Source organism: Larimichthys crocea, chromosome VIII, assembly GCF_000972845.2.
Source record: "Larimichthys crocea isolate SSNF chromosome VIII, L_crocea_2.0, whole genome shotgun sequence".
NCBI lineage: Eukaryota > Metazoa > Chordata > Actinopteri > Sciaenidae > Larimichthys > Larimichthys crocea.
In genome coordinates, this window is record NC_040018.1 from 32,826,136 (window position 1) to 32,849,402 (window position 23,267).

A 23,267-nucleotide genomic window follows, 5' to 3' on the forward strand; every position below is an offset into this window, starting at 1 on the left:
TCGGTTTTAAGCTTCTTTGTGTCGATATTTTGCAACCCAGACACAGAAGTTGAAGTCACGAGGACACAACCGCAACTTTGGTCCACGAACTCCGGTTTCAGTTACATTTCAGGTTGACTGTGGAGCAGTTTGATCGATCGTTTGCCGGATTGGCCACCCTCTTATTCATTCAGTATTACAATGTGGTGGCTAATCAGACCAAAGGTTTTATCGATACAAATGTCATTATCAAGTTTTTTGATTTGGTCTGCAGTGGTCTTAAACCTGCATGCATAGTGCTAATGTTATTATTATTTATTACTTATTAACAGGATGTTTATCGTCAGTAACGAAAGTGCTGCTCGGTTGGAAATCAGTGGCACTTGTGCTTCCTGTGCTTTGGACCGCACCGTCCTCTGCGCAGACGCAGTTTGATGTTATTGTGTTATCAGCAGGCGACTGTCAGAAAAAAAAACACCCCTGCTTCAATTAAAGGAATTGATTAGCTCGGTAGATCAGAGACAGTTTAAAAGCGTTCTCAGTTCACATCCCTCGTATGAACAGAGTTTTCTCTCTAAAAGCATCAGCTGTCAGACACCTCTGCTGCTTCAACAGAAGAAACCACCAGGATTATGTGACACATTCTAGCAGACTAACTGTTTTGGCTTCATGAATAATAATCATGTCTCTCCTCTTCCTACGTCCTCCATGTATAATCCCTGCTGCTGTGGTCAGTATCGGTGAAAAGTTTGGCACGAGGCAGACAGGCTCTGTTCTGCTTCACACGTTATTCCACATGATTCATGAGGATGACGTCCCCCTCCTGATGCATGCTCTAAATTACATTCATATATAGTATTTTTCAGTAATAATCTGGAGCCCATCTCTGCTTAACCCCGCTTATAAACTTCACCCACACTGACCACCGCCTCACCCACTCAGCTCCTTTCCTTTTCCTGCCCCACCCTTTGCTTTGAGCTCCACCCTTTCCCTCCCATACACATCAAAATCAGCCTGTTGTCACAAAACAGATGGGAACATGTTTTGTTCAGCCTTATTAATTTGGCGCTGTCCTGCTTGCATCCTATGCTGCCTAAATGAGAGCGCCCCCTCGGCCCTGTGTTACTCCAAATAACTGTCTGGTCTCCCTGTTGAAGAAACAGTGTGACTCATGACAAACGGCTCCTCTTCTTCCTCCCACAGCCACTTTTACTCTCCGTCTCCCACATGTTTGAATGCTGTTTTCCTTTGCTATGCAAATCAGGCGTGCATGGCTCTGATCAGAATGTTGCTTTTGAAGTGTTCCTCAGGTCCACATACTTTATGTAAATAGCAGAGAGCACAGTACAGATCTGGAGTTTCTCTTTCCTCGTCCTTTATTCTCTCAGTCTGTCTCTGTTCATTTCTGGATGAAACTGTTTTCTATGTTACAAAGTTCATTTGTGGTGTTAAAGTGCCTCATCTCCCTCGCCATCGAAAACACCAACACTCTCTGTCATCCTGTCTTCGAAAAGTGTCTTCTTTCACTCTGCAATCATTCTGTCCTACCTATCGTATACCCACCTCCCATCCATAAATACACCCCCCCAATCCAACCGACCTTCCCCATTTCCCTGTGGCACAAAACTGATTGAGGATGACTGGTTCTTTCCTGGCTGCTCCGATCCAGCTATGGCCACTCGGCAGCAGGAGTTGGAGGAGGAGCTGGCTCAAACTCGGGGGCTCGGCCAACACAGGGCCAAGAAGCTGGCAGCTCCAGCCCAGCGAAGCCTGCAGGTAGGTGGACGGGCTGACATTACCGTGGTGGTGGTGCCATGGTAATGTCAGCATGCTTTCTGTTAAATGATTTGTGATGTTTGAGCTGAGCAGCATCTTCTCCACATCTGAAATACGGTTGCCCTTTGCTGCATGGAATAATCAGATTAAATTAAAACAACACATATTTACACTTGTTTTGGTTTCATTTGTTTAGTTTTGTAAGTACAAAAGTTTTTATTGCAGATAACTCAAATGTCATTTAGCTTTGTTGACTATAATAACCTTACTGCAGACTAATACTCTTATTAAAAGAACAGTTCAGTGTTTTGGGAAATGTTTCCTCATGTCTGTGCATGAAGTACGGAGCTGGATCAGGAGCTGGTTATCTTTAAAGAATCGATGCTTTATAATCTGTCACCTGCTTAAAACAAGTTTATCCGGCTTGCAGGATGACTTTGAGTTTGACGGGCAGGCCTCTTTCCAGGACCCGCGGAGCCCCTCCGAGAGCACAACCCCGATGGAGGGAGAGAACATGGGAGGTTGGTGGCCCGAGTACAGTACTCCTGACACAGGTGTGAGACCCGCTAGACAGTTTACACCGGCATGCACCAGTCATCTGCACATTCCTTTGGGAGACTTCAGTTGCCTTTGGGTTGATATTTTGTTGTTTTCACCATAACATTCCAAATTGATGTGTTGGACTGTGGCTGTTGGTTGGTTTTGTCTTGCTGATATTTGTGAGTTATTGTGTTTAAAACACTGGAGGGATTAACTTGGTTCAGCCGCCTTCATTTCTGCTGAATTGAAGCTCATCTCACGTATATTCAAAATAACTCTGGGACATTGGACATAATCCCACGAGTTGAACTCACTCATCGGTTTCCATGTTCATCAGTTTTTTTTCTTTGGACACGTGCATGCTGGTTGAGCTGGCTAGTGTTTGTTGGGATTAATCCACTGAATGCACTGAACTCTCGTGAGGTGATATAAATGTAGGTGACCAGACTCCATCCGTGGTAAGTTTTGTTTTTTCATCGTTTGCATGTTCGGCTCCTTTTTTCTTAATTTCCTCTCATACTGTCTTTTTATGCTGCTGCATGTCATGACACCAGAAAACACATCAGCAATTATCTAAAAACTGAAAATAGAAATTATAATTGGGGAAGTTGCGTTTGACATGGAAAACTGGCTGATGTATTTTGTGGTTGTTTGCAGCCAAACTTTGAGCTCTGGAACTGTATTTCACTCCCTGTCTGTTAATGAATTAGTCTGCCAGTTAATCTGCTTTTTAATTAGTTGGTGCGTGCTCAGAAGAGATGCACATCTTGTCATTGTGGCTTCCCACTGATTCACTTTTCCTAAAGACTTTTACCTACTTCTTTCCACCTGTACCAAAACAGTAGGGCTGTCATGTTTTTTTAGAAGTCACGTCTTAATTGATGAGAAGTAACACGCAGTTAGTTTGAGGTAAAGCAGCCTGCATAGTTTAATTATAAACTGTGTTAAAGTCCGTGTAAAGGCAATTCTGAGACTTCTTTCAAAACACAATAAATATATTGTAAAGTAGTTGCTGAAAACACGTGAAAAGACTTGGAGGTTCAAACTGTTTTTCACCAGTTTTCAGTCCAGGATTTTGTGGGTGGTCCTTAAAGGGTGGCTCGGTGACACGTTGAGGCCACCCCCGGACACGCCCCCACAGTCCTGGTGCTGAGGATTCGACCCCTGATTTCATTAACTTGTTGTTATTTTTAATCATTCAAATTTGGTTGTGTGGTTAATAACACTTTCTTCTTTTGGCTGGTAAACTCAGAACACACATTTATTCTGACTTTACACAGATTTTAAAGGGTTGAAGTCGTTCAGCCTCCACACAAGTCGTCGTCGTCGTCGTAGTAGTGGTGCTGATTTCAAAAAGCTTTCTCACATTATGTCCCCGATGACTTAGTGTCCTGATTATCGACTTAGCTTGACTGGCTTCAGTTCCCATCAATTGTGTTAAACAAAGAAAAAAACAATGGCCTGATCAGATCAGGGTCAGACTGACTGGAGGACACGGCCCAGCCTGTTTGTACACACAAGACGAGGCACACAGGATGGCACATTGACGCTGTGCGTTTCGTGTGACTTTAGCATTAAGACAAAGTCACCACAGGTTAAACAATGCGTAACAATAAAGAGCGTAACCTCAGACCTTTGCAAAACATCCTGAACACGGTGCGTGTGATTCATTGCTCCTCTTTGGCTTTGGCTGAAGAATGTGCCGTCATGATATGAAAATTTTGCCACAGGAAGCCTATTCATGGAAATCTTTGTGCAGTTCTCCCTACGCAGCCAGTCCCAGTCAGCTTTCCCTAAATAGTTCAGATTTGTCTGTTTTAAATTGTAAATTTGAGGACGGATTTATGTGGTGTACGTATGCGAACAAACACATCGATCTCTGAAAGAATTTTGATTTGACTTTTTTAAAAAAGAGAGAAAAAAAGAAAGAAGCTAAAGTTATTTGTTCAACTTTTGAATAAAACATGACAGCCCTACAATGCAAGTAAATTATGAACTAGTTATTCCCTTTGCGCCACAGAAAGGCTTTTAATCTGAAACATCTGCGCAGGAAGTGTCTCATAAATGGTAACTTAATATCAGAGAAAGAAAGTTAGAGCAGCAGAGTGGTGTGTATTACACGAAACTGTGGCTCTCCTGATGACGTTAGTTTAGTAGAAATGTTATTATGTTGGATTTATAGAGTTATTTCCACCTTCCCCCAAAGGCCTTTATATGTGACTGGCTTCTTTTTGTTCGTGTTACATCCTGAACTCTTCCCCGATGTTTCCAGATGGTTTGCGGTCTGTTGTGGAGGAGCTGGAGCTGGAAAGGAACCAGCTGCAGGAGCAGATCCTGAGCCTGGAGGAGCGCTGTCAAGATCTGGAGGATCGACTGCAGCTGCAGGCTCGCATCGAGACGTTACAGGTAAAACATCACACACTATCTGATAGCCCCAGGGTTAAGTCAGACCAGTCTTTGTCTTGTTAAATATTGACTTACACTCAAGTTGTTTAACTTGTAGTCATTACTGACATACTGATGAGTGAATTGCATGTTTTCCCTCCCGTGGACTGGGATTTTGTAACAAACCCTTCTAACACAGGTGACGTTTGATGTAAATGAAGATGAACAGCCATTTTGGGTCTCTCAGGTGTGTTGGGTCTCTCATGTACGTGTGCGCTAGAGAGCACCTCTGGCGGTGACGGCTAATGGTGTGGTGTGTTTGTTTAATCTTGGTTTCATATAATGTTTTGTTGTCGCAGACTCACTGGGTGTCGTAAGTCACACTTCACGGTTTAAATGATGAATGTCAGAGTTCATTATTATCCGATAATATCAACGATTTAAATTACTTTGACTTTTATAAGCCTGTTCTCCGGCGCGTCTGCTGTCGTCGACGTCTGTGTGCAGTGAGAGTTTCTTTACCCGATGCTTTTAAGAATTTAATCTTTGCATATTGATCTTTTTGTTTTTTCTGCCACTACAGAACGAGTCGGAGAAACTCCAGAGCCAACTCGCCAGTGTCCGAAGTCAACAGAGTAGAGATGCAGAGAAGCATCAGCTGCTCGTTACCAGCCTCAACGAACAGCTCAAAGGGTAAGCTGCTCATACACAGCAGAAATCAGACAATTACTTTGAAATATATCAACACAGTGACAGACATCTGATCAGTTTCAGTCATTCAGTTTTTGCTTCTGATCCACTCTTCATCGTATCAACAAGCTAATTCACTAATTGAGCCAGAATTTCATGGTAACATGCATAGATCAAGCTTTAAAAAAAAGGAAATTTATCAACATCTCATGCAGTTTTTTTGTTTTGAATGTTCTCATGACTGCAAATCATTCATTTAGAGTTAATTGTATCTGTTCTGGTTGTGTTTTTTAGGCTGAGTAACACACAGGAGTGTCTGGAGAGCTCACTCATCGAGAAGGAGAATACGTTGGCCAAGACGTCTGAGAAACTCGAGCTCATCAACAGCCTCCGAGAATCTTTGAGTGAAAAAGAAACTCAATGCAAAGACGTGTCCGACAAGCTGCTTCAGACCGAGCACACTGTGAGAGTTTAAACTCCTTTTTGTTGTTTCTGTCCAGTTAGATATAGATTTTCAACAATAGTTCACTTTATTGTTTTTTCTTCTGCAGCTTGAGAACGTTTCCAAGATATGCAGTAGCTCAGAGAAGCAGTGCACCGAGCTGAAGACAGAAGTTGTCGATCTCGCACAGAAGCTGAGCTCGCTGAAGGAGAAGGTGTGATTTTATGAATATATCTTCAGTCTCAAGAATTTCAGAACTGTTTCACTTAGTGTCCTCTATTTATTGTCTTCTATCCATTCATTGCACTGTGTACAGTAAATCAGTAAATTCTCCTTGACATGACGCTGTAATCTTTGCACCTGCCTCACTCGGTGCTTCATTATTGTGTTTTTATTTCCTTGTTTTCAGACACAAAAGCAGGAGGTCACCATAGAAACTTTACAAGCGGATCTTGATCAGACAAACGAAGAGCTGGACAAACTGAACACGGCCTACTTGGAAGAAAGAGCCCAACTCATTCATGACCTCCAAAGCTGTGAGCGGGAAATCGATAGTCTTAAAGATGTCCTGTTGGAAAAGGACAAGGAGATCTCGACCCTCTCTGGTCACATGACGGAATATGCAGAGCAGGTCACAGTGCTGAAGCAGGAGCTCAAACTCAAAGAAGAGAACCTGGTTCATGTAGAAAATGCACTGAGTAAGGCACAGCGGGAGGCCATGATCATCAGAGAGTCACAGAGTTCAGACCAACAAGCCCTGGATAGCAAGATGGCAGAGCTGGTGGGGAACCTCAAGGATACTGAGATGGAGTTGGTCAAGGCCAAAGAGGAAAGAGAGTCTAAAGTGGCTGAGGTGGAACTTCTGATCAAGCAGGCTGAAGAGGACAAGAAAACTCTTCAGGACCTTCGAGGGGACATCCAGAAACAGATTGTGAGCCATCGCAATCATCTATCTGAATGTGAATCACACATCACATCTCTAAAGGAACAGCTGACTTCATCAACCCAAAAGCTCCAGGAGTCAGAAGGACTCGTTCTGCAACTCAAGGACAAAAATACCAGCAACGAGCAACTACAGCAACAGCTCAACGATAAAGAACAGATGTATGCGACAGAACTGAAATCTGTCAAGGATGAACAGAACAAGCTTCTGGCACAGGTGGAAAAATTGTCCAAACAATTAGAGGAGCAAGTACAGAGTGAGGAGCACATTAAAAAGGAGATGGAAGAGAAACTGGAAACCATAGCTTCACTGGAAAACCAACTGAAGGCAACTGATAAACAGGCTGAGGACGAGAGGCAGAAATTCAACACAGAATTAAAAGTCAGGGATTCAGAAAATGAGAAATTGAGCAATGAACTTCAGAGCAAATCTGAAAATATCTCCAAACTCAAAAACCTGTTAAAAAACATGAAGACTGAGAAAAAGCAGCTGCAAGAAAAGCTTACAGGGCTAACTGAGGAGCACGAGCTGCAGAAGCAAAATGTGACTGAACTCAGTGAAAAGGTGGCATCTGCTCTTGAACTAAACAGCAGTCTTGAAGATCAAGTACAACGCCTTACAAAAGAGAAAGAGACACTTGAACTGGAAGTAGCTGAAAGCGTAAAAACTATCTCAGAAGTTAGAGTTGAAAATGAATCATTGCAAGCCAAAATATCCATGTTAGAAACACAAAACAACACAATAATTGAAGGGCTACAAAAAGATAAAGAGGAACTGACTGTTCGGACTAATGAGTTAAATCGAGTTCTTGAGCAAAGTGCACACTCAAACTCAGAGATTTTGCTGGAAAAGACCAATGAATGTAGTAATCTCAACCAGTTACTCAGGGAAAGAGAAGAGAGGGTGGCACAGCTGCAGGAGCAAGTGCAAAGCTTCACTTTGAAGGCAGACCAGCTCCAGCATGACGTGGCAGAAAAAGAGCAGGCTGTCAACGATCTCCGAGCACAAACGGAGGCCCAACAAAACCAGCAAATGCACCTTCAGGAAACACTGTCTCTGCTTCGAGAACAGGAATCCAGTCTAAAGTCAGAGTTAGTGGAGAAGGACACAGTGTTGAAAGACAACCACAGTTTGCAGAATGAAGTTACACAGCAGAAGAACATTGTATCCAAACTTCAAGCGGAGGCCGAATCGCTCAGCGAAGAACACTCAAAGCTTCGCCAGCAAATCGAAGACAAAGAAGAAATGTTAAAGAGTGTCAAAGAACAGTCTCAAAAACACAAAGAAGAACTGAATGACTCAAACAAGAGGATTAAGTTTCTGAGTGACCAAATCAGTGTCACGGAAGACAATTCCAGAAAGCTTGAGTCTGAAGTAGAGATTAGGCAGACAGAGTTGGCCAACTTAAACGGCTACATTCAGAAAGTAACTGAAGAAAACCTCCAACTTCGTGCTGCTTGTGAGTCCAGAGAAAATGAACTTGTTCTGCGAACACAAGTTCTATCCGATCTTGATGGACAGCTTAAAGCGACTCTTGAACAGAACTCCAGTTTTAGCATGAAGATTAACAGCCTAACGGAAGATAATCAGAGACTACAAGAGGAGTTAGCGCAGAACATCAAATCAGTTTCCGAACTAACCATGGAGAGGAGTTCCCTCCAAGAGGAAAAGGACACGCTCACTTTTAGAGCAGATGAATTACAAAAGATCCTCAAAGAAAGCGAACTGTCAAACTCTGCAGGTTTGCTCGAGAAAACAACTGAATGTGCTAATCTGTCAAAAACTTTAACGGAGCGAGAAGAGCAACTTCAAAGTCTTCAAGAGGAAGTCGGTGGCCTTAAAAAGCAAGTTAGTCAACTCAGCATGTCCTTGAATGAGAAAGAACAAACTGTGTTAGAACAGAGTTCACAGTTGGAAGCTCAGCAGAACCAAATGCTTCAACTTCAGGATACAGTGTCCATGCTTCAGGAACAAGGATCTGTCCTCAAGTCAGGGCTAATGGAGAAAGACACAATGTTTCAGCAGAAAGCAGAGGAATGTAGTGTTTATCAGAATGAAGTCATGCTACAGAAAACCTTCATATCGCAGATGCAGGGTGAGGTGGAGTCACTGCGGCAAGAGTGCTTAGAGGCAAAACAGCAGATAGAGCAAAAAGAGAAGACATTAAAAGAAGTGACAAATGAGTTTCAGAACCACAAAGATGAGCTGAATAAACGAAACGAATCAGTGATTTCACTCAGCAGTCAGCTTGGCGCCATCAATGAGAATGCTGCAGAGATGGAGGCTGAAATTACCAACCTAAAGGCTGCCGTGCAGAAACTCACGACAGAGAACTCTCAGCTAATACAGGAGGAGGAGCAGAGGAAGGCGGAGATAATCGATTTTAAAGATAACATTCAGGCACTGGATGAGCAGAATATAAAATTAAAATCTGAATATCAGAAAACGGTGACGGTGCTGTCTAAAGCACAAAAAGAAGTCACACATCTCAAAATGGCACGGTCAGAGAATGAGAAACTTAATTTGACCTTGCAAGGAAAAGACGATTCCCTAAAACAGCAGGAGACTTTGATTCTGCAACTCAACAGGAGGATTGCTGAGCAGGAGGAGGAGCTGAAACAGAAAGCAGAGCACAATGTCAGTTTAAGTGCAAAGGAATCAGAGCTTGAAAATTTGGTGGGTGAACTCAGAGGTCAAGTTGACAGCCTTACCTCAGAGTCATCCATACTGAAAAATACTGTGCAGGAAAAAGAACAGTCGAGTCTTGAATATCAAAGTCAGTCTTCAGCTGCCGTTGAAAATCTCAGTTCAAACCTACAAGCCAAAGAGGCCGAGTGTGAGAGCTTGAAAGAACAGATTTCACACCTTGAAGAATCGGTCACAAAGCTCAGTAACACCCTCCAAGTGCAGATATCTGATATGGAAAATCTGAAAAAGGCCTTTGAAGAAAAAGATACAGCTCTTTTGGATCAATCAAAGTCCCTTCAGGATATTCAAAGAAGGGCAGATGAGGCATTGCTCTTCAAAACTCAGTTCATGGAAAGCACAGAGTTGGTGTCACAGCTACAGAGTCAAATTCAGTTACTGTCCACTGAGTCTGAAAACCTCAAAAAGTCAGCAGAAGAAACGCAAAGTGCCTTTAACAACCTTCAAGAGAAATATGCAGCTAACTTGGAGGAGTTGCAAGATATAAGAAAGCAACTGTCCCAAAGGAATGATGATGTGTCCAACCTTCAGAAACTATTGGATGATACCAATAACGAACATCAGACAGCAAAGACCACTATAGAAACACTGAGAAATGAGTTATCTGCGATCCATCACAAACTTGAGAAAACTGAAGTCTTGAACTCGAGTCTTTCAAAGGAAAAGGAGGAAGCTTTTGCTTCTCATCAATCAAGCGTGTCACTGCTGACAGTTGAAATAGAACGACTCAAATCACAACATCTTCAAGTCGTGGCACAAATGAACGCGCTGACAGAAAACCTTGAGCAGAGAGAAATGGCTCTCCACGCAATTAACAGTCAGTACACATCCCAGGCCAAACACACATCTCAGCTGGTTTCAGAAATGCAGAGACTAGAGGAGCAAAATAAGAGACTAAATGAGGAGATTAGTTTGTCAAAGGAAGAGCACCAGAAGCTTCTTAGTGCTGTCAGGAATGAAAACACACATTTGCAAGAGGAAGTTAGAAAAGTTCTAGCAGAGAAGGAGGAGCTGGAAAGGAGACATCATGAAATACGCGCATTGCAGGTTGAAATGGAGCAGCAGTCCAGCAGCATGAGCGAAACAATGACGAAAATGATGTCCGAGAAGGAGAGCCTTCAAGCAAAGGTTAGTGCCAAAGATGAAGAACTTAATCACTTGAAAGAAAACATTCACAAGATAGGGCAAATTCTGCAGGACTCTGAGAAAGAGTGGCTGTTAGTTCTCGATAGAGAAAAACATGATAAGAATCTACTTGCAGAACAATTGAAAAGTGTTGAAACTGAAATGAAATCTAAAGATGTTAAAGTTGATGCTTTGAAGCGAGACTTGGACAGTTTGCAGGAGAAACTAGCAGAGGCTTCCTCTGCAGTTAGTCAGGGTTCTGATCAACTGAGCGCAAAAGAGTTGGAGGCATCAGCATCCAGGATTCAACTCGAGAAGGTGTTAGCGTCTGTCCAGGAAAAGGATCGTGACAACTATAATTTGCAACAGGCTCTTAAAGCCGCAGAACATGAGTTACAAAGTCTTGTAGTGAGAAAAAGTGGTTCTGATAAAGATTCCTCTGTCTCGCTATTAGCCGCATCTGAGAGATCAGCTGCTTTGAACAAAGAAAAGGCCTCATTACAGGACATGATAAGACAGTTACAGGAAAAGCATCAGTCTGAGGTAGAAACTTTACAAAATGAGTTGGATAAAACCGTCGCACAGTTACAAAGAACACAGAAAACACTTAATGAAGACGAGAGGAGTAACGATGAGAAGGGTCAACAAGTTGTTCTTTTGCAAGAGATGGTAGAGCATCTTCAGACTCAGCTCATTGCTGAATTAGAGAAAGTGAAAGAAGCTACAGCCAAACACTCGTCTTTACTCTTTGAAGTGCAAGCAAAAGATGAACAAATCAACTGCATGAACATTCAGATAAGTCAGCAGAAGGAGTTACTTGCTGGACTGAGTCAGCAGTTGAGGGATAAAGATGCATCCATCACCCAAGTCATAGAATCTGCCTCAAATGAAAGAATGAAACTTAGTGAGGAAAAAACCTCTCTAATGGCACAATTAGAAAGCGTGGAGCAAGAACACCAAACCTCCATGAAGAGGCTTGAAGAGGTTTCTCAGCAATTAGAGGAACACGTTTCACGCTCTCAAAGTGAAATGGAGTCCAAGAATGCAGAGAAGCTCGAGGTGATTAAAGAAAAGGATGCTACAAAGAGCGAGCTAGCCAAGGTATCTAAAGAAAGAGATGCATTGAAGAAGAAGCTTCAAGCTGCACTCATTGTCAGAAAAGAGCTTCTGAAAAAAATTGAACAGTATGAAAACCAAAAAGAAGAGAGTGTAAACGATAAAACTGAGATTTCACTTTTGCAGGATCAGGTACAGGAAGTAACGAATCAAGCTCAAGATGCTGCAAAAATGCACAAAGAGAATGTTTCCCTTCTTGAAAGGAAAATTCTTGAGAAAGAAGGACAGATTCTCGAACACAGAACAGAAAGTGAAAGACTTGTTGAACAGTTAGAGTCGGAAAAACACATTTTACAAGCTACACTAAATGAGAAAGAAGCATGTTTGTCAGAAACTTTGCAGACACTGAGTGAAAAAAGCTCCTTTATCGAGCAGCTGCAGTCCAGTGCTGCAGAGAAAGAAGAAGCATTTGAGCGAGACAGAAATGGATGGCAGCAGAAATTAGATGAGCTTCAAAATGAAATCAGGACATGTAAAGATGAGCTGAAGGACAAATCTTCCTCCACTGCTACTGCTGTCGATTTAGAAAATGAGCTTGCACAGATGAAGCTTGAAAAGGCGATGCTACAGAAGAAGGCCCAGGCTGCCTTGCTGGCACGCAAAGAGACAATGAAGAAAGCTCAAGAAAATGAAAAGAAGTTAAATCAAGAACTAGCTGAACTGAAAGACGACTACAAGGCTCTCTTGGAACAACGCTGTCAGCAGACGAATGAGTTAAACGCCGTCCAGTTAAACTTTGACGAGAAGGTCAGGGAACTTGAGGACCTCCGTAAAACCTCGTTGTCCAACCTAGACGAACTGGCCACTTTAAGGCAGCTTGTTGAGGAGAGGGACACAACTCTACAAGATCTGAAGATGTCTCTGGCTGAGAAGGAGAGCCAGTGCCATTCTCTATCAAACTTGCAAACAGAACTAGAAAATATTAAATCCAAATTCGAGAGCATGTCTCTTGAGATGGCAAATAAAGATGAGGCTCTTGTTGTCATGGAGCAGAGAGCAGAAGCTTTGTCCTCAAAACTTCAGATGGTAGAGAATGATTTGGAGAAAGCTCACGCAGACGTAAAAGAGAAAACGGAAGAAGTTGAGAAATATCACGAAACAATTAAAGTTGTTGAGCTTCAGATCCAACAGCAAAAACAAACTTTATTTAATGAAAACATGGATTTGGAAACTCGGCTGAGCATCTCTGAGTCTGCACTGCAGGAACAGATACAAGCAAATGAAGAAAAACAACTTTTGATAGAAGAAAACAAGGCAGCCTTGGAGCAAAGTAATCAGATAAAAGTGGAACTTGCGAAAGCAGTTGCTTTAGTTTCACAGAAATCCTTGGAAGTTTCAACCATCCAAAGGACATTGGCAGAAACACAGCAGCAGCTCAGTGACAACAAAGGGGTGTTCACTGAGGAGCTTGAAAAAGCACAACTGCTGTATACAGAGCAACAAAGGAATTTGGATTTACTAAACCAAGAAAAAGAAAACGCTCTCAGATTAATTGATGAACTCAAAGATGAGATAACCACGCTGAATGAGCAACTGAAGGAGTCAGAGAAAGTAATGATGTCTGAAATATGCACCAAAGAGGAAGAAGTTAACAAGGAAGTAATCAAATGTGCTGAAAACTTTGAAGTGAAGCTAAAGGAGAAAGACGATGCCTTGTCAGTTTCTCAGGCTCAAGTTTCAGAAAAGGAAGCACTAATTGCTGCACTTGAACTGCAACTACAGCAGCAAATTAAAATGCATGAAATTGCCGTTGAAAGGATAAAAACTGAGGCTGTTGAGCTTCAGAAAACTCAAGAAGACGGCACAAAAACGAGCGATCAGGACAACCAAAGCAAAATTGCTCTCTTAACCAGGAAGCTTCAAGCAGCTTTAGTTTCAAGGAAAGAACTGTTGAAGGAAAATGCAACGCTAAAGGAAGAAGTAGAAAAGCTGTCAGCCAACCGTGAAGCTAAAGAAGCCGAGTACTTTGCTCTAGAGTCATTAGTGCAGAGGTTGAAACAACAAAATATTGACCTGGAAAGCTCTGTGTCATCTCTGAATAAGGAGAAGGACAAGCTCCGCACTGAAGTTGATGGCGTCCTCAATGATAATCGCAGCCTTTCAGCAGCCTGTGACAGCTTGAAACTAACCATAGAAAACATCACTCAACAGAAACAAGCTTTTTCCTGCCAGCTTGAATCTCTCAAGGACTCTCAAACAGACGAGCTGTCTAAGTGGAAGTCAAAGCACGCTGAACTGAAACAAGAGTATGAGTCTCTTTTACAAGCTTATGAAAATGTTAGCAGCGAAATGGATAAGATGAGACAGATTCTGGAGGGCGCCAAAAGAGAGAGACAAGAAGCCCTCAGAAAAATCCACAAGCATGAGACTGAGATGGAGATTCTGGAGAAGCAGGCTCGAGAGATGCAGGAGGAAAACGGAAGAATCAAGGAGAAGATGCACAAATTTTCCAAAGAGAAACGGCAGAAGATTGAGGAGCTGGAGGAAGAGAATCAGAAAGCTAGAGAAGAGCTGACTGAGCTCAAAGAAAACCACAAAATGAAAGTGTGCGAGCTGACTGATAAAAACCAGCAGTTGGAGGCTGAGATTTGCAAACTTAAAGGGTCTTTAGAGGATCTCGGAGAGAAGCTGACTGAATTACAGACGGAAAACAACCAACTGGCAGAGAAGCTTGAAGAATCGGCCTCTTCGTTGGAAAAGAAGCACTTGGAATCAAATACATACACAAGCAACATGCAGCTTAAACTCGATGAAGCACTCAGTTTGAATAATTCACTGACTGCCCAGATCGAGGCCCAGAAAACAGAGCTCGGTGCTCAATTGGAAATCAACAACTTGATACAAAAGGAGAAGCAAAATCTTTCCGAAAAAATTGAGAAGATACAGAATGATCACGAATCACAGTTAGGAAAGAAAGACGATTCCATTAAAGAGCTCAAAGACATCATTAACAGACACAGCCAAGAGACTATCAGCCTGAATGAGAAGGTGAGAATCTTAGAGGATGATAAGTCTCTTCTGCAAGAGGAGCTTGAAAATGTTCAAGAGATTTCAGATAAAGTGAAAAATGAAAACGAATATTTGGAAACTGTGATCCTGAAGAACTCTGAAAGGATCGACGAACTGACCGAGTCCGTCGCAGCTTTGCAAGCCCAAAACAAGCATCTGTCCTCTCAACTGGTGGCTAGTAAAGACATGAGTAATCAAGTTCGTCAAGAAAAGGAGGAGGAACAGCTCAAATTAGTCAGAGGGTTTGAAGAGAAACTCAAGACAGTTCAGCGAGGCAACGAAGGCTCCAAGAATGTGAAGAAAGAATTGCAAGAGCTGCTAAAGGAAAAGCATCAGGAGATAAATCAGCTGCAGCAAAACTGCATTAAATACCAGGAGCTGATTTTAGATCTAGAGAGCTCTTTGAAGACCTCACGGTCAGCCTCAGAACTTTTGGAGAAAGACCTGAAGAAAAGCTCAGAGAAAATATTTGCTTTAGAAGAGCAAAGGAAACAAGTTGAAGCTGAATTGATTACACAGAAGAATCTCCTTCACCAAGCTACAGAAAAGATTTTGAGCGTTGAGTCTGAAAGAGACCAGCTGGCTCTCAACATATCACAGCAAAGTAGAAAGTCTGAGGATCAGGTCACGGAGAAATCACCACAAAATATAGATGAGAAACAATTCAACTCTTACATGGAGAATCAGTTTTTGTTACAGCAACAAGTAGATGATCTGAAGGGCTTAAACGATAAAGAAAGTCAAAAAGTTAATGAACTGAGGCAGCAACTGGACTCGCAAGATCTACAGATGAATACTCTTAAAAGAGCTGCAGAGACGAACGAAGCCAAGCTGGCTGCTTTATCCGCCACTCCTCAAGGTGCAGAGGCCACCAAACTCTGGAATAGTTTGTACCAGAAGACGTTACATGAGAAGGACAACCAGCTCCTCGAACAGGGCTTCATGATCAAACGATTCCTCGAAGACATGAGGGTGAAAGACAAAGAGGTGAATGAGCTACGAGTGACTAAGTCAAGACTGGAGAGGACACTCAATGAGTACTCTGTTGCTGCCGCCGCACAGCAGAGGCAGCTGTTTGTCATGAGCGCAAGCAACGCTGAACTTAATGAGACTGCAGAGCTTCTGAGTGTGCAGGTAAAGGAACTGAGAGTTCACGGTGAAAGAACAGAGCAGGATAAAAACGCACTGACCCGGCAGCTTGCTGACAAAGAAGATGTGATTTCCCAAATGCAGCTAAATCTCCAGCAAATAGAGAAAATAAATACGGACTCCGATGCTCAGCTGCTGCTTTTGCAGTCACAAAATGACAAACTGCAAGGTGACTTTGAGAAACAGGAGGGGATTTCTCTGCAACTGAAAACACTCCTCCAGAGCAAAGACGCAGAGATCTCCTCTTTGTTGTCCTGTAGAGACGGACAGATGTCAGGATATCTGGAGCAACTCCAGGCTAACTATCGTACCCAGGTAGCAGTGTATGAGGACAGGTTAACATCGTCACGCTACCAAAGGGAAAAGGCTGACAAAGAGCTGAGAGGGCTTGAAGCCAAGGTCAAGAATCTGCAAATTAAAGTGAACAGGTCCGCCCAAGAAAAGGAGCAGATGGCAGCTAAGATGGAGTCGTTCAAGAATTCGATGGTGTCTTTACAAAGTGAACGTGAGCGTCTGATGTCAGAGTACAGAATACTTGAAGCAAAGAGTCAGTTGGGTTTAATGGGTAAAGAGGGTTCCTCTGACGGGGAAGGTGGTGCCGCCAAAGGCCTTAAACACGAAATAAGGAAATTGTTACATCAAATGGATGATCTTAATTCAGAGAACGCCATGCTCAGGGCACAGCTGGTTCGGTACAGAGAGGATTTGAATCAGGTTTTATCCCTGAAGGACAACCAGTTGAAGGTGCTGCTGAAGAAACAGCAGGATGTGATTAAAAACCTTGAAACCCAAAAGGCTGCAGCTGAAAAGCAGCTCAGAGAGTTTCGATTGGAGCTCCAAAAGGAAGAAGAGGCAAGCAACACTTTAAAAGCAGAGCTTTCTAAAGTCAAAGCCCAGGTGTCAACGCAGGAGGCCGATATATTGACTCTGAAAAAGGAGAGAGCCACAACGAATGAAGGCAAAGTGATTGCTGACTTGCAGGAAGCTGTGGCAGCTAAAGCAGCTGAATGTAATGACCTCCAGCAAAAACTTCTCTCTCAGAAAGTTCTAACCGATGAGCTCAAGGAAAAAATGCAGCTGGTGGAAAATGAAACGGACAAAAAACTGTCCGAAGCTGAGGACAAATACAACAGCGAGCTGGACGCCTTCGAGCGCGAGGTGGAGCTGATGAGGAACGAGCGGGAGACAGCTGATCAAAGGGTGGCAGAGCTTGCAAAAGATCAACTCGAACTGGAGCAACAGTTGTCAGAGGCGAAAACGCAAAACAAAGACATGAAGGCTCAGAATGAGTCCCTGTGCAAAGCCATGGCTGCTCTGCAGAACGACCGAGACCAGCTCATTGAGGACTTCAAGACCCTGAGAAACAGATACGATGACGAGCTTAGACAGACTCAGGCAGCCCTGAACAAGGTTGAGCGCAGTCTGCAGGATGCCACTTCTGACTTGGCGATGTTCGCCAAAGAGAAGGACATCCTGGTTCATAAATTAAAAGCTTTAGAGAGCAAAGACGCTCACACAGAGCTCAACAAGTTGTTCGACGAGCTGTCAAAGGCTTTGTCAGAGAAGGAGAGGGAACTGAAGCATGTCGTCCTGGAAAATAACACATACAGCAGGCAGCTGACGGCTTTCTCCAGATCCATGGCCAGCCTCCAGAATGATCGCGACAGGTTGATCGATGAGTTGAGCGGGGCCAAAAGAGAGGTTGAGTCCAGACAAAGCTCAAGTCCAGAGACTGTCCCATCCATGAGTGTGGAAAGGTCAAATGGAAGTGGTGTCAGTGCCCTCGATGAGAAAGATGGGCCGGTAAGTCAAGTCCATCAGCTGTAGTTTGAGTTTGGCTGCTGCTTGCACTTCATCTCTCTGCTGTTTCATTTGGTGGGTAGCATGCAGGGTCAAGTGTGTTTTCATATGTACCATTGCTTTGACTTGCATGGTATATGTTTTTTTTGTTGGGATGCACATGATCTGGTGTCTCTGAAAGTCTCTGTTTGATTGATGGATAAATTGTTTTATCTTTGTGGCTGACGGCGTTCTTCTATTTATTTTTTTCAGGAGACGAGGCAGAGGGTGGATGAAGTACAACAAACCGTAAAGAAGATGCAAACTTACGCAGTGCCACCTGAAAAGGAAACCAGCAGCTACCAGGAAGAAACGGCACATCTAAGGTAAACACGGCGGCAATGTGACTCGAGTCTTTTTGTTACTTCTTCGCCTCATGATACTGCAGTTTTATCTACAGTATTTCGTATGATCTGATACATAGAGCATCAGGTAGCATCACAAGGAGCAAGGTCGTCATCCAGTCCTGACAATTCCAGTGTTGCTTTCACATACCGGAAAACATTACTTTGACAACATATGAAAAAAAAGTATTTTACTCCCAAGTCATGTATCCTTATAAACTAAGTTATAAACTAACTGACCTGCTGTTGAAGTCTGGTGTTGGATCAACCTTCTACCTTGTTGGTCACACGTGTCAATGCACGTTTAATGTTTATAACCACAACTAGTTCATGTATCGTCTCTGTATTCAAACTCAAATGTTTTGCTGATGACACTCTGTTTTTGGTGTTTGTGTTCTGTAGGTCTGACACTGAGAGGAAGGACACGCTGCCAGCGAAGGTGAGTTATGCATCTGGACTTTCTGCCTGTGATCTGTATCAGAGTCCTGTTTTTGCAATATTTGATTTAATTTATTCCTCCTGAACAGGAAACGGTCGTCTTGGCAGGTCGGAGTGGAACAGACGAGGTGGTGAGTCGGTTGGAGGCGGAGAGGGTGCAGCTCCACAGAGACCTGCAGCGCTGCATGTATGAGATCCAACAACGAGACCAGTACTTCCAGCAACTCAACGTGAAGGTATGAAGAGCCAGACTGTCTGAATGTGCAGCCTGGTGATTCTTGTCAGAAGACCTTTCTGTCCATCGATTTGTGAGCGGATAAAATGACCCGTGCATCATCATCATCTGTGTTTACATTCCCCCTCTCAGCTGCAGCAGGTCGCTGAGGAGAAAGGTGCGGTCGCAGCTCAGCTGAGGGCCGTTTCACAAACCCTGAGGGACACCCAGAACCGCTGCCACTGGCTGGAAGGACAAGTCCAAGGCCAGGCTCAGGTGAGAAAGCAGCATCAGCATCAGATGTTTCTTAAACATGTATGAACCTTTCTTGTCCCTGTGTCCTGCTGTATGCTACAAATAATCTGTGTCTCCACCACCAGGTGTCAGTATACACTGAGGTTGCACCCGGAGCGCCTCAGGAGAGGACCAACGACTCGATGATCTCTGAAGGTGCTGAAGCTGCTCAGCTCCGAGAAAGGCTGCTGGAGGTGGAGCAGAGTCTGGCAGACGAACGAGCCCGGAGAGAAACAGCTGAGGAGGCTCTGCGTCTTTCTGAAGACAGAGCAAAGAGGTGAGACAGTCACATCGGTGACGTGCAAACATACTGTATATTCAACAGAACCTTTTTAACGCTCTTTGTTTTGCAGTGCTGCTTCCAGTCTGTCCAGAGACAGCCAGAGAGACTTCAGCATCGAGATGGAAACAGAAGAGGAGTGGGAGGCTCTCAGTCTGAACCCAAACCAGCCTCTGTTAACACGGAAGGTACGCAGACAACAAAGGACTTCATTTCTTTGTTCATTTAGTCGTTACTCGTTTAATTAATGTCTCCACGGCATGTGTAAGTAAAGCCAAACATCACCTTCAGAACGACCCCGTCCTGTTTTAGGTGAAACAGACAGATGTTTATTTTCTTTACTTCCCCAGAGAGATCTGGACAAAAGTCAGCTAACACGTCATTAGATGAGTAAACGACATGTGCTGTTTGTGCCTGTAGATCAAAGTGAGTCAGGAAAGTGTCTTCGTGAGGTTTTTAGACCATAAACAGCTGTTTTTAGGATGGAGTCTGTCCTCTGAGAGCAGAGGACAGTTTAACTCAAAGCAGCCCGTTTTCTTCATCTCTGCTCGTAGAAGAATGTCACTTTATTTAGCAGCTGTCAGAATAGAGACGACAGTAAAGTCATTAGTTTACAGTAACAGTTAAATAAAGTATTTCTGATTCTGACAGAAAAAGTGACAACATGTTAGAAAAACAGGTGCTGCAGACTGAAAGGCTGCTCAGTGTTTCTATGTAACGACGCCGATCATTGATTGGCAACAACAAAACATTCAGACAGTCCGTATGCATCTTGTCTGTCCCCCTGACCGTGTGCTGTCTGTCCCCCTGACCGTGTGCTGTCTGTCCGTCCCTCCAGGTGAAGGGCGGCATGGTGGCCTGCCGGCGGTGGCTCAGAGGGCGGAGCCTCTACTTCTCCAGGCTGCTGACGAGCCGCGCCCGCTCTCGATACTTGTTCCTGGCCTACTTGCTCACGATACACGTGCTGGTCCTCATGTGCCTCAGCGGTGCCCTGTAGGAAGGTCGCACCGCGTTTATTTCCATCATGTCTGTATTTAAAGCATCCAACACTACAGCAGCTGTCCTTAATGTGGACAGGAAGTGAGTCCTTTGAGATTTTCACAGTAAAGTTGTGCAGAGCGTCCTCCACAGGATGTGACTTTTATTTCTTTTTTTTTTGAAACGTTGTAACTCGAGCCTTAAAGCATGATTCTCGTCTTTCCTCACTCGGTTCCTTAATGATTCAGGCGAGCCGCCTCCAGTTTGTTTTTCAGACCCAAAAGAAAAATCACAGAAATCCTCGAGCTGACGGAGTTCAAGATGAACCTCCATGTAACTCCACCTGAGAAGGTGCAGAAAGCCATATCCACTCTGGGTTAACGCGACCTTATGAATCCGTCGCTGTGATGGGGACGAACATGCAAACATCCCGTCTGCGTCACAGATCTCAGCACCAGCTGCTGCTCGCCCGCCTGCTTTCATCCTTTGCACATTAATCGTGATGCTGAGTTCAAACTATGCACTGAATCTCCAAATGTGTATATAATCATCTCATATAAGCTCAGAAGCACTACACCCCTCCCCTCCTGTTCCCTTTAACTGTAAAGCCAAAGGTGTGTGTGTATTCTCACCGCGGCAGTTTGAAGCTCTGGTTGGACTGCAGAGACGAGCAGACGGTTTAACGTACATACTGTATTTAAAGTTTTCTCTATTTATGTGTGCATCCTCACAAAGTATGCTGTACAGTATCTGTTATGGACTGTATGTATGTAGATATACATTTCTATCCTCTGCCTGATGTTTGATGATTGTACATTTCTTCTTGATTGTTTGTGTTTTCTTTAAAAAGGTCGATTAACGAGACGAACGCGTGAAAAACGTCTCCGGCTCGTTCGTTGATGTTTTGTAGAAACACTCTGATGGTTGCTGGTGAGTTTGTGGAACGTTGTCCTGATGATCTGTACATAAAGGTGTGATTGGTCAAAGAAACAATGAGCTGAATCTATTTATGAAAAAACAAACAAAGGTTGAACTACTGATGAGATGGTCTATTTTTCTCTACTGCCTCTATTTTTAAGAGATAGTGACGCTTAACTCGGTGCAATAACTGTCAGAGGTGAACTTTTTCAGATCACCTGCAACCATCTGCAGAGAAATTTAATAAAGCTTCCTGAACTTTTCTTCATTTTGCCCACATGATGTCATTTAATAAAAAAACAGTCTGTGGTTCCTGCAGTCAGAGTCTGAATTCATTTCATCTGAATAATCTGAATGTGGCAGCAGGATGATTATTAAAAACCGTGAGCACGCTGACGATGAGACTTTATCCTCCTATAGATTTAGATAGATAGACGACGTTTTATCACGTTGATTTAAAATGGGTTGCAGTGTCGTTCCAGCTGAGCTCGTGTTGTATTAAAAAGACACGCTGTTAATAAATGTACTGACAGTCTGTGAGGCTGTACTGATACTTTGTTACGGAGCAGCACAGACGATACTGAACGATCAGAGAAATATTCAGGCTGCAGTCTATGATCCTCGAACTTCGATGGCACGTTGATCATGAAGGTGTTACGACTCTACAGAGGACAAACTACAACGTGATACAGAACTGTACTAACACACTTAGAATAAGTGGTACGGCGCTCTCTCCTCATCACACATCAGACAGCTGACAGCTCCACAAGTTCCCTGATGATGAAGTCATCGCTGGATGGTGATCGACTTATGGAGGAGGACCGGTGAATGGACATGGAGATGGAACATAGAAATACCTTTTTTTTTCGCCTCAACAAACTGGACTGGTCTGACCGACAAAAAGGGTCGAAGTCGTCTCCACCGTCTTCTGCTGGGGAGGAGGAAGCACAGAGAGAGACGAGAAGGAAAGACGGGCCAGCTCTGTCCTGGACTGTCCTCTTAAACTCCACAGAGGACGTGGAGGAGAGGAGGACGTGAGCAAAGTCGACAACAACTCCTCTCACCTCCTGCAGGAGACTGTGGAGGCCTTAGCTCCTTCAACAACAGACTGCTGCTCCCACCATGTAAGAAGGAGATCTACCACAGCTCCTTCATTCGTGACACGGTTCACTGGAAAGTCTCTGCTACAATAAATGGAACAGAGCCTTAATTAGTATCACAGGAAACGCCTTGTTTACTGTGTCACGTCAACATGTGGACCTGATGGTGGCGTCAGAGGGGAAGTTGTGTCATCAGCAAACTGCTCTGCAGCGCTCAGCTCGTTCTCTCAGTCAACGTTTGGTTGGTGTTGCTGCTACATCACACAGACATTTCCTTACTCATGCATCCACCCACGCTGCCGACCTTACTGATTACACATGCCACTGTTAGCTGTGTGTCTGAGTGCACCAACACAAACCAAATGTTACCAGAGACTGTCCGAGGAAGGGGAGAGAGCCAGATGTTGACCCTCTGGTTGTGTTTTGGTTGTGTGTTGGTTGTGTTTTGGTTGTGTTTTGGTTGTGTTTTGGTTGTATTTTGGTTCCTCACAGTCAAAGAATAAAGAAGTCTCAGCCTGAGAACAGAGGCGGCTCGGCGTCTTTGAAGGTTTAAAGTGCTGTAATTTCACATATTGTGTAATTTCACTGTGAACTGAATACTACAGTCTGATGAGACATATTAGCATTTGAATATTTCAGAGGCTAAAGATCATTTCTAATAGAGAATGAGAAAAGAGCTGAGATTGAATCATGAAGCTGAATTCATAATCGAGCTGTGTTTCTAAACACTGATTCAGAGACGTGCACGCTTTGAAGTCCGCTCTTTATTTCTTTTCATGTCCTGTTAGTGTCTTCTGCCGCGACGACTCTCAGGGATCATTAAAGTTTCACAGCATCTTTTCTCATCTTCTTGTTAAGCTGCACGCCGCCTCCTTTGGTCGGACTGCGCACGAGAAAAAGAATAAAAGAACAATCATTTCATTCAGATCAGATCAGTTAAGAAACAAAGTCCATGAAGAATCTGTTTAATATCACAGCGTCTTCATCAGCTGACGCGGCACC

The 23,267-nt window shown here is 43.6% G+C and overlaps 1 protein-coding gene across 5 annotated transcripts in view; it reads left to right on the plus strand.

Annotated features, from left to right (window-relative positions):
• The window catches only part of si:ch211-220f16.2 (golgin subfamily B member 1), a 33,248-nt gene extending 11,765 nt beyond the window's left edge, over positions 1-21,483 (plus strand). The window contains exons 15-29 of one of the 5 annotated variants that reach the window (XM_027281186.1): positions 1,605-1,755; positions 2,186-2,309; positions 4,568-4,701; positions 4,880-4,927; positions 5,264-5,373; positions 5,665-5,833; positions 5,922-6,026; positions 6,222-10,589; positions 17,913-18,025; positions 18,446-18,482; positions 18,571-18,717; positions 18,849-18,971; positions 19,076-19,266; positions 19,343-19,457; positions 20,108-21,483. In XM_027281186.1, the coding sequence (XP_027136987.1) occupies positions 1,605-1,755; positions 2,186-2,309; positions 4,568-4,701; positions 4,880-4,927; positions 5,264-5,373; positions 5,665-5,833; positions 5,922-6,026; positions 6,222-10,589; positions 17,913-18,025; positions 18,446-18,482; positions 18,571-18,717; positions 18,849-18,971; positions 19,076-19,266; positions 19,343-19,457; positions 20,108-20,266 (6,094 nt within the window). In that variant the 3' untranslated portion in view covers positions 20,267-21,483. Of the gene's footprint in view, positions 1-1,603; positions 1,756-2,185; positions 2,310-4,567; positions 4,702-4,879; positions 4,928-5,263; positions 5,374-5,664; positions 5,834-5,921; positions 6,027-6,221; positions 10,590-17,912; positions 18,026-18,445; positions 18,483-18,570; positions 18,718-18,848; positions 18,972-19,075; positions 19,267-19,342; positions 19,458-20,107 lie in introns of all 5 variants that reach the window. The other 4 variants (XM_019258869.2, XM_027281185.1, XM_019258870.2 and 1 more) reach the window with 4 other exon arrangements.
• The last annotated feature ends 1,784 nt before the right edge of the window (positions 21,484-23,267 follow it).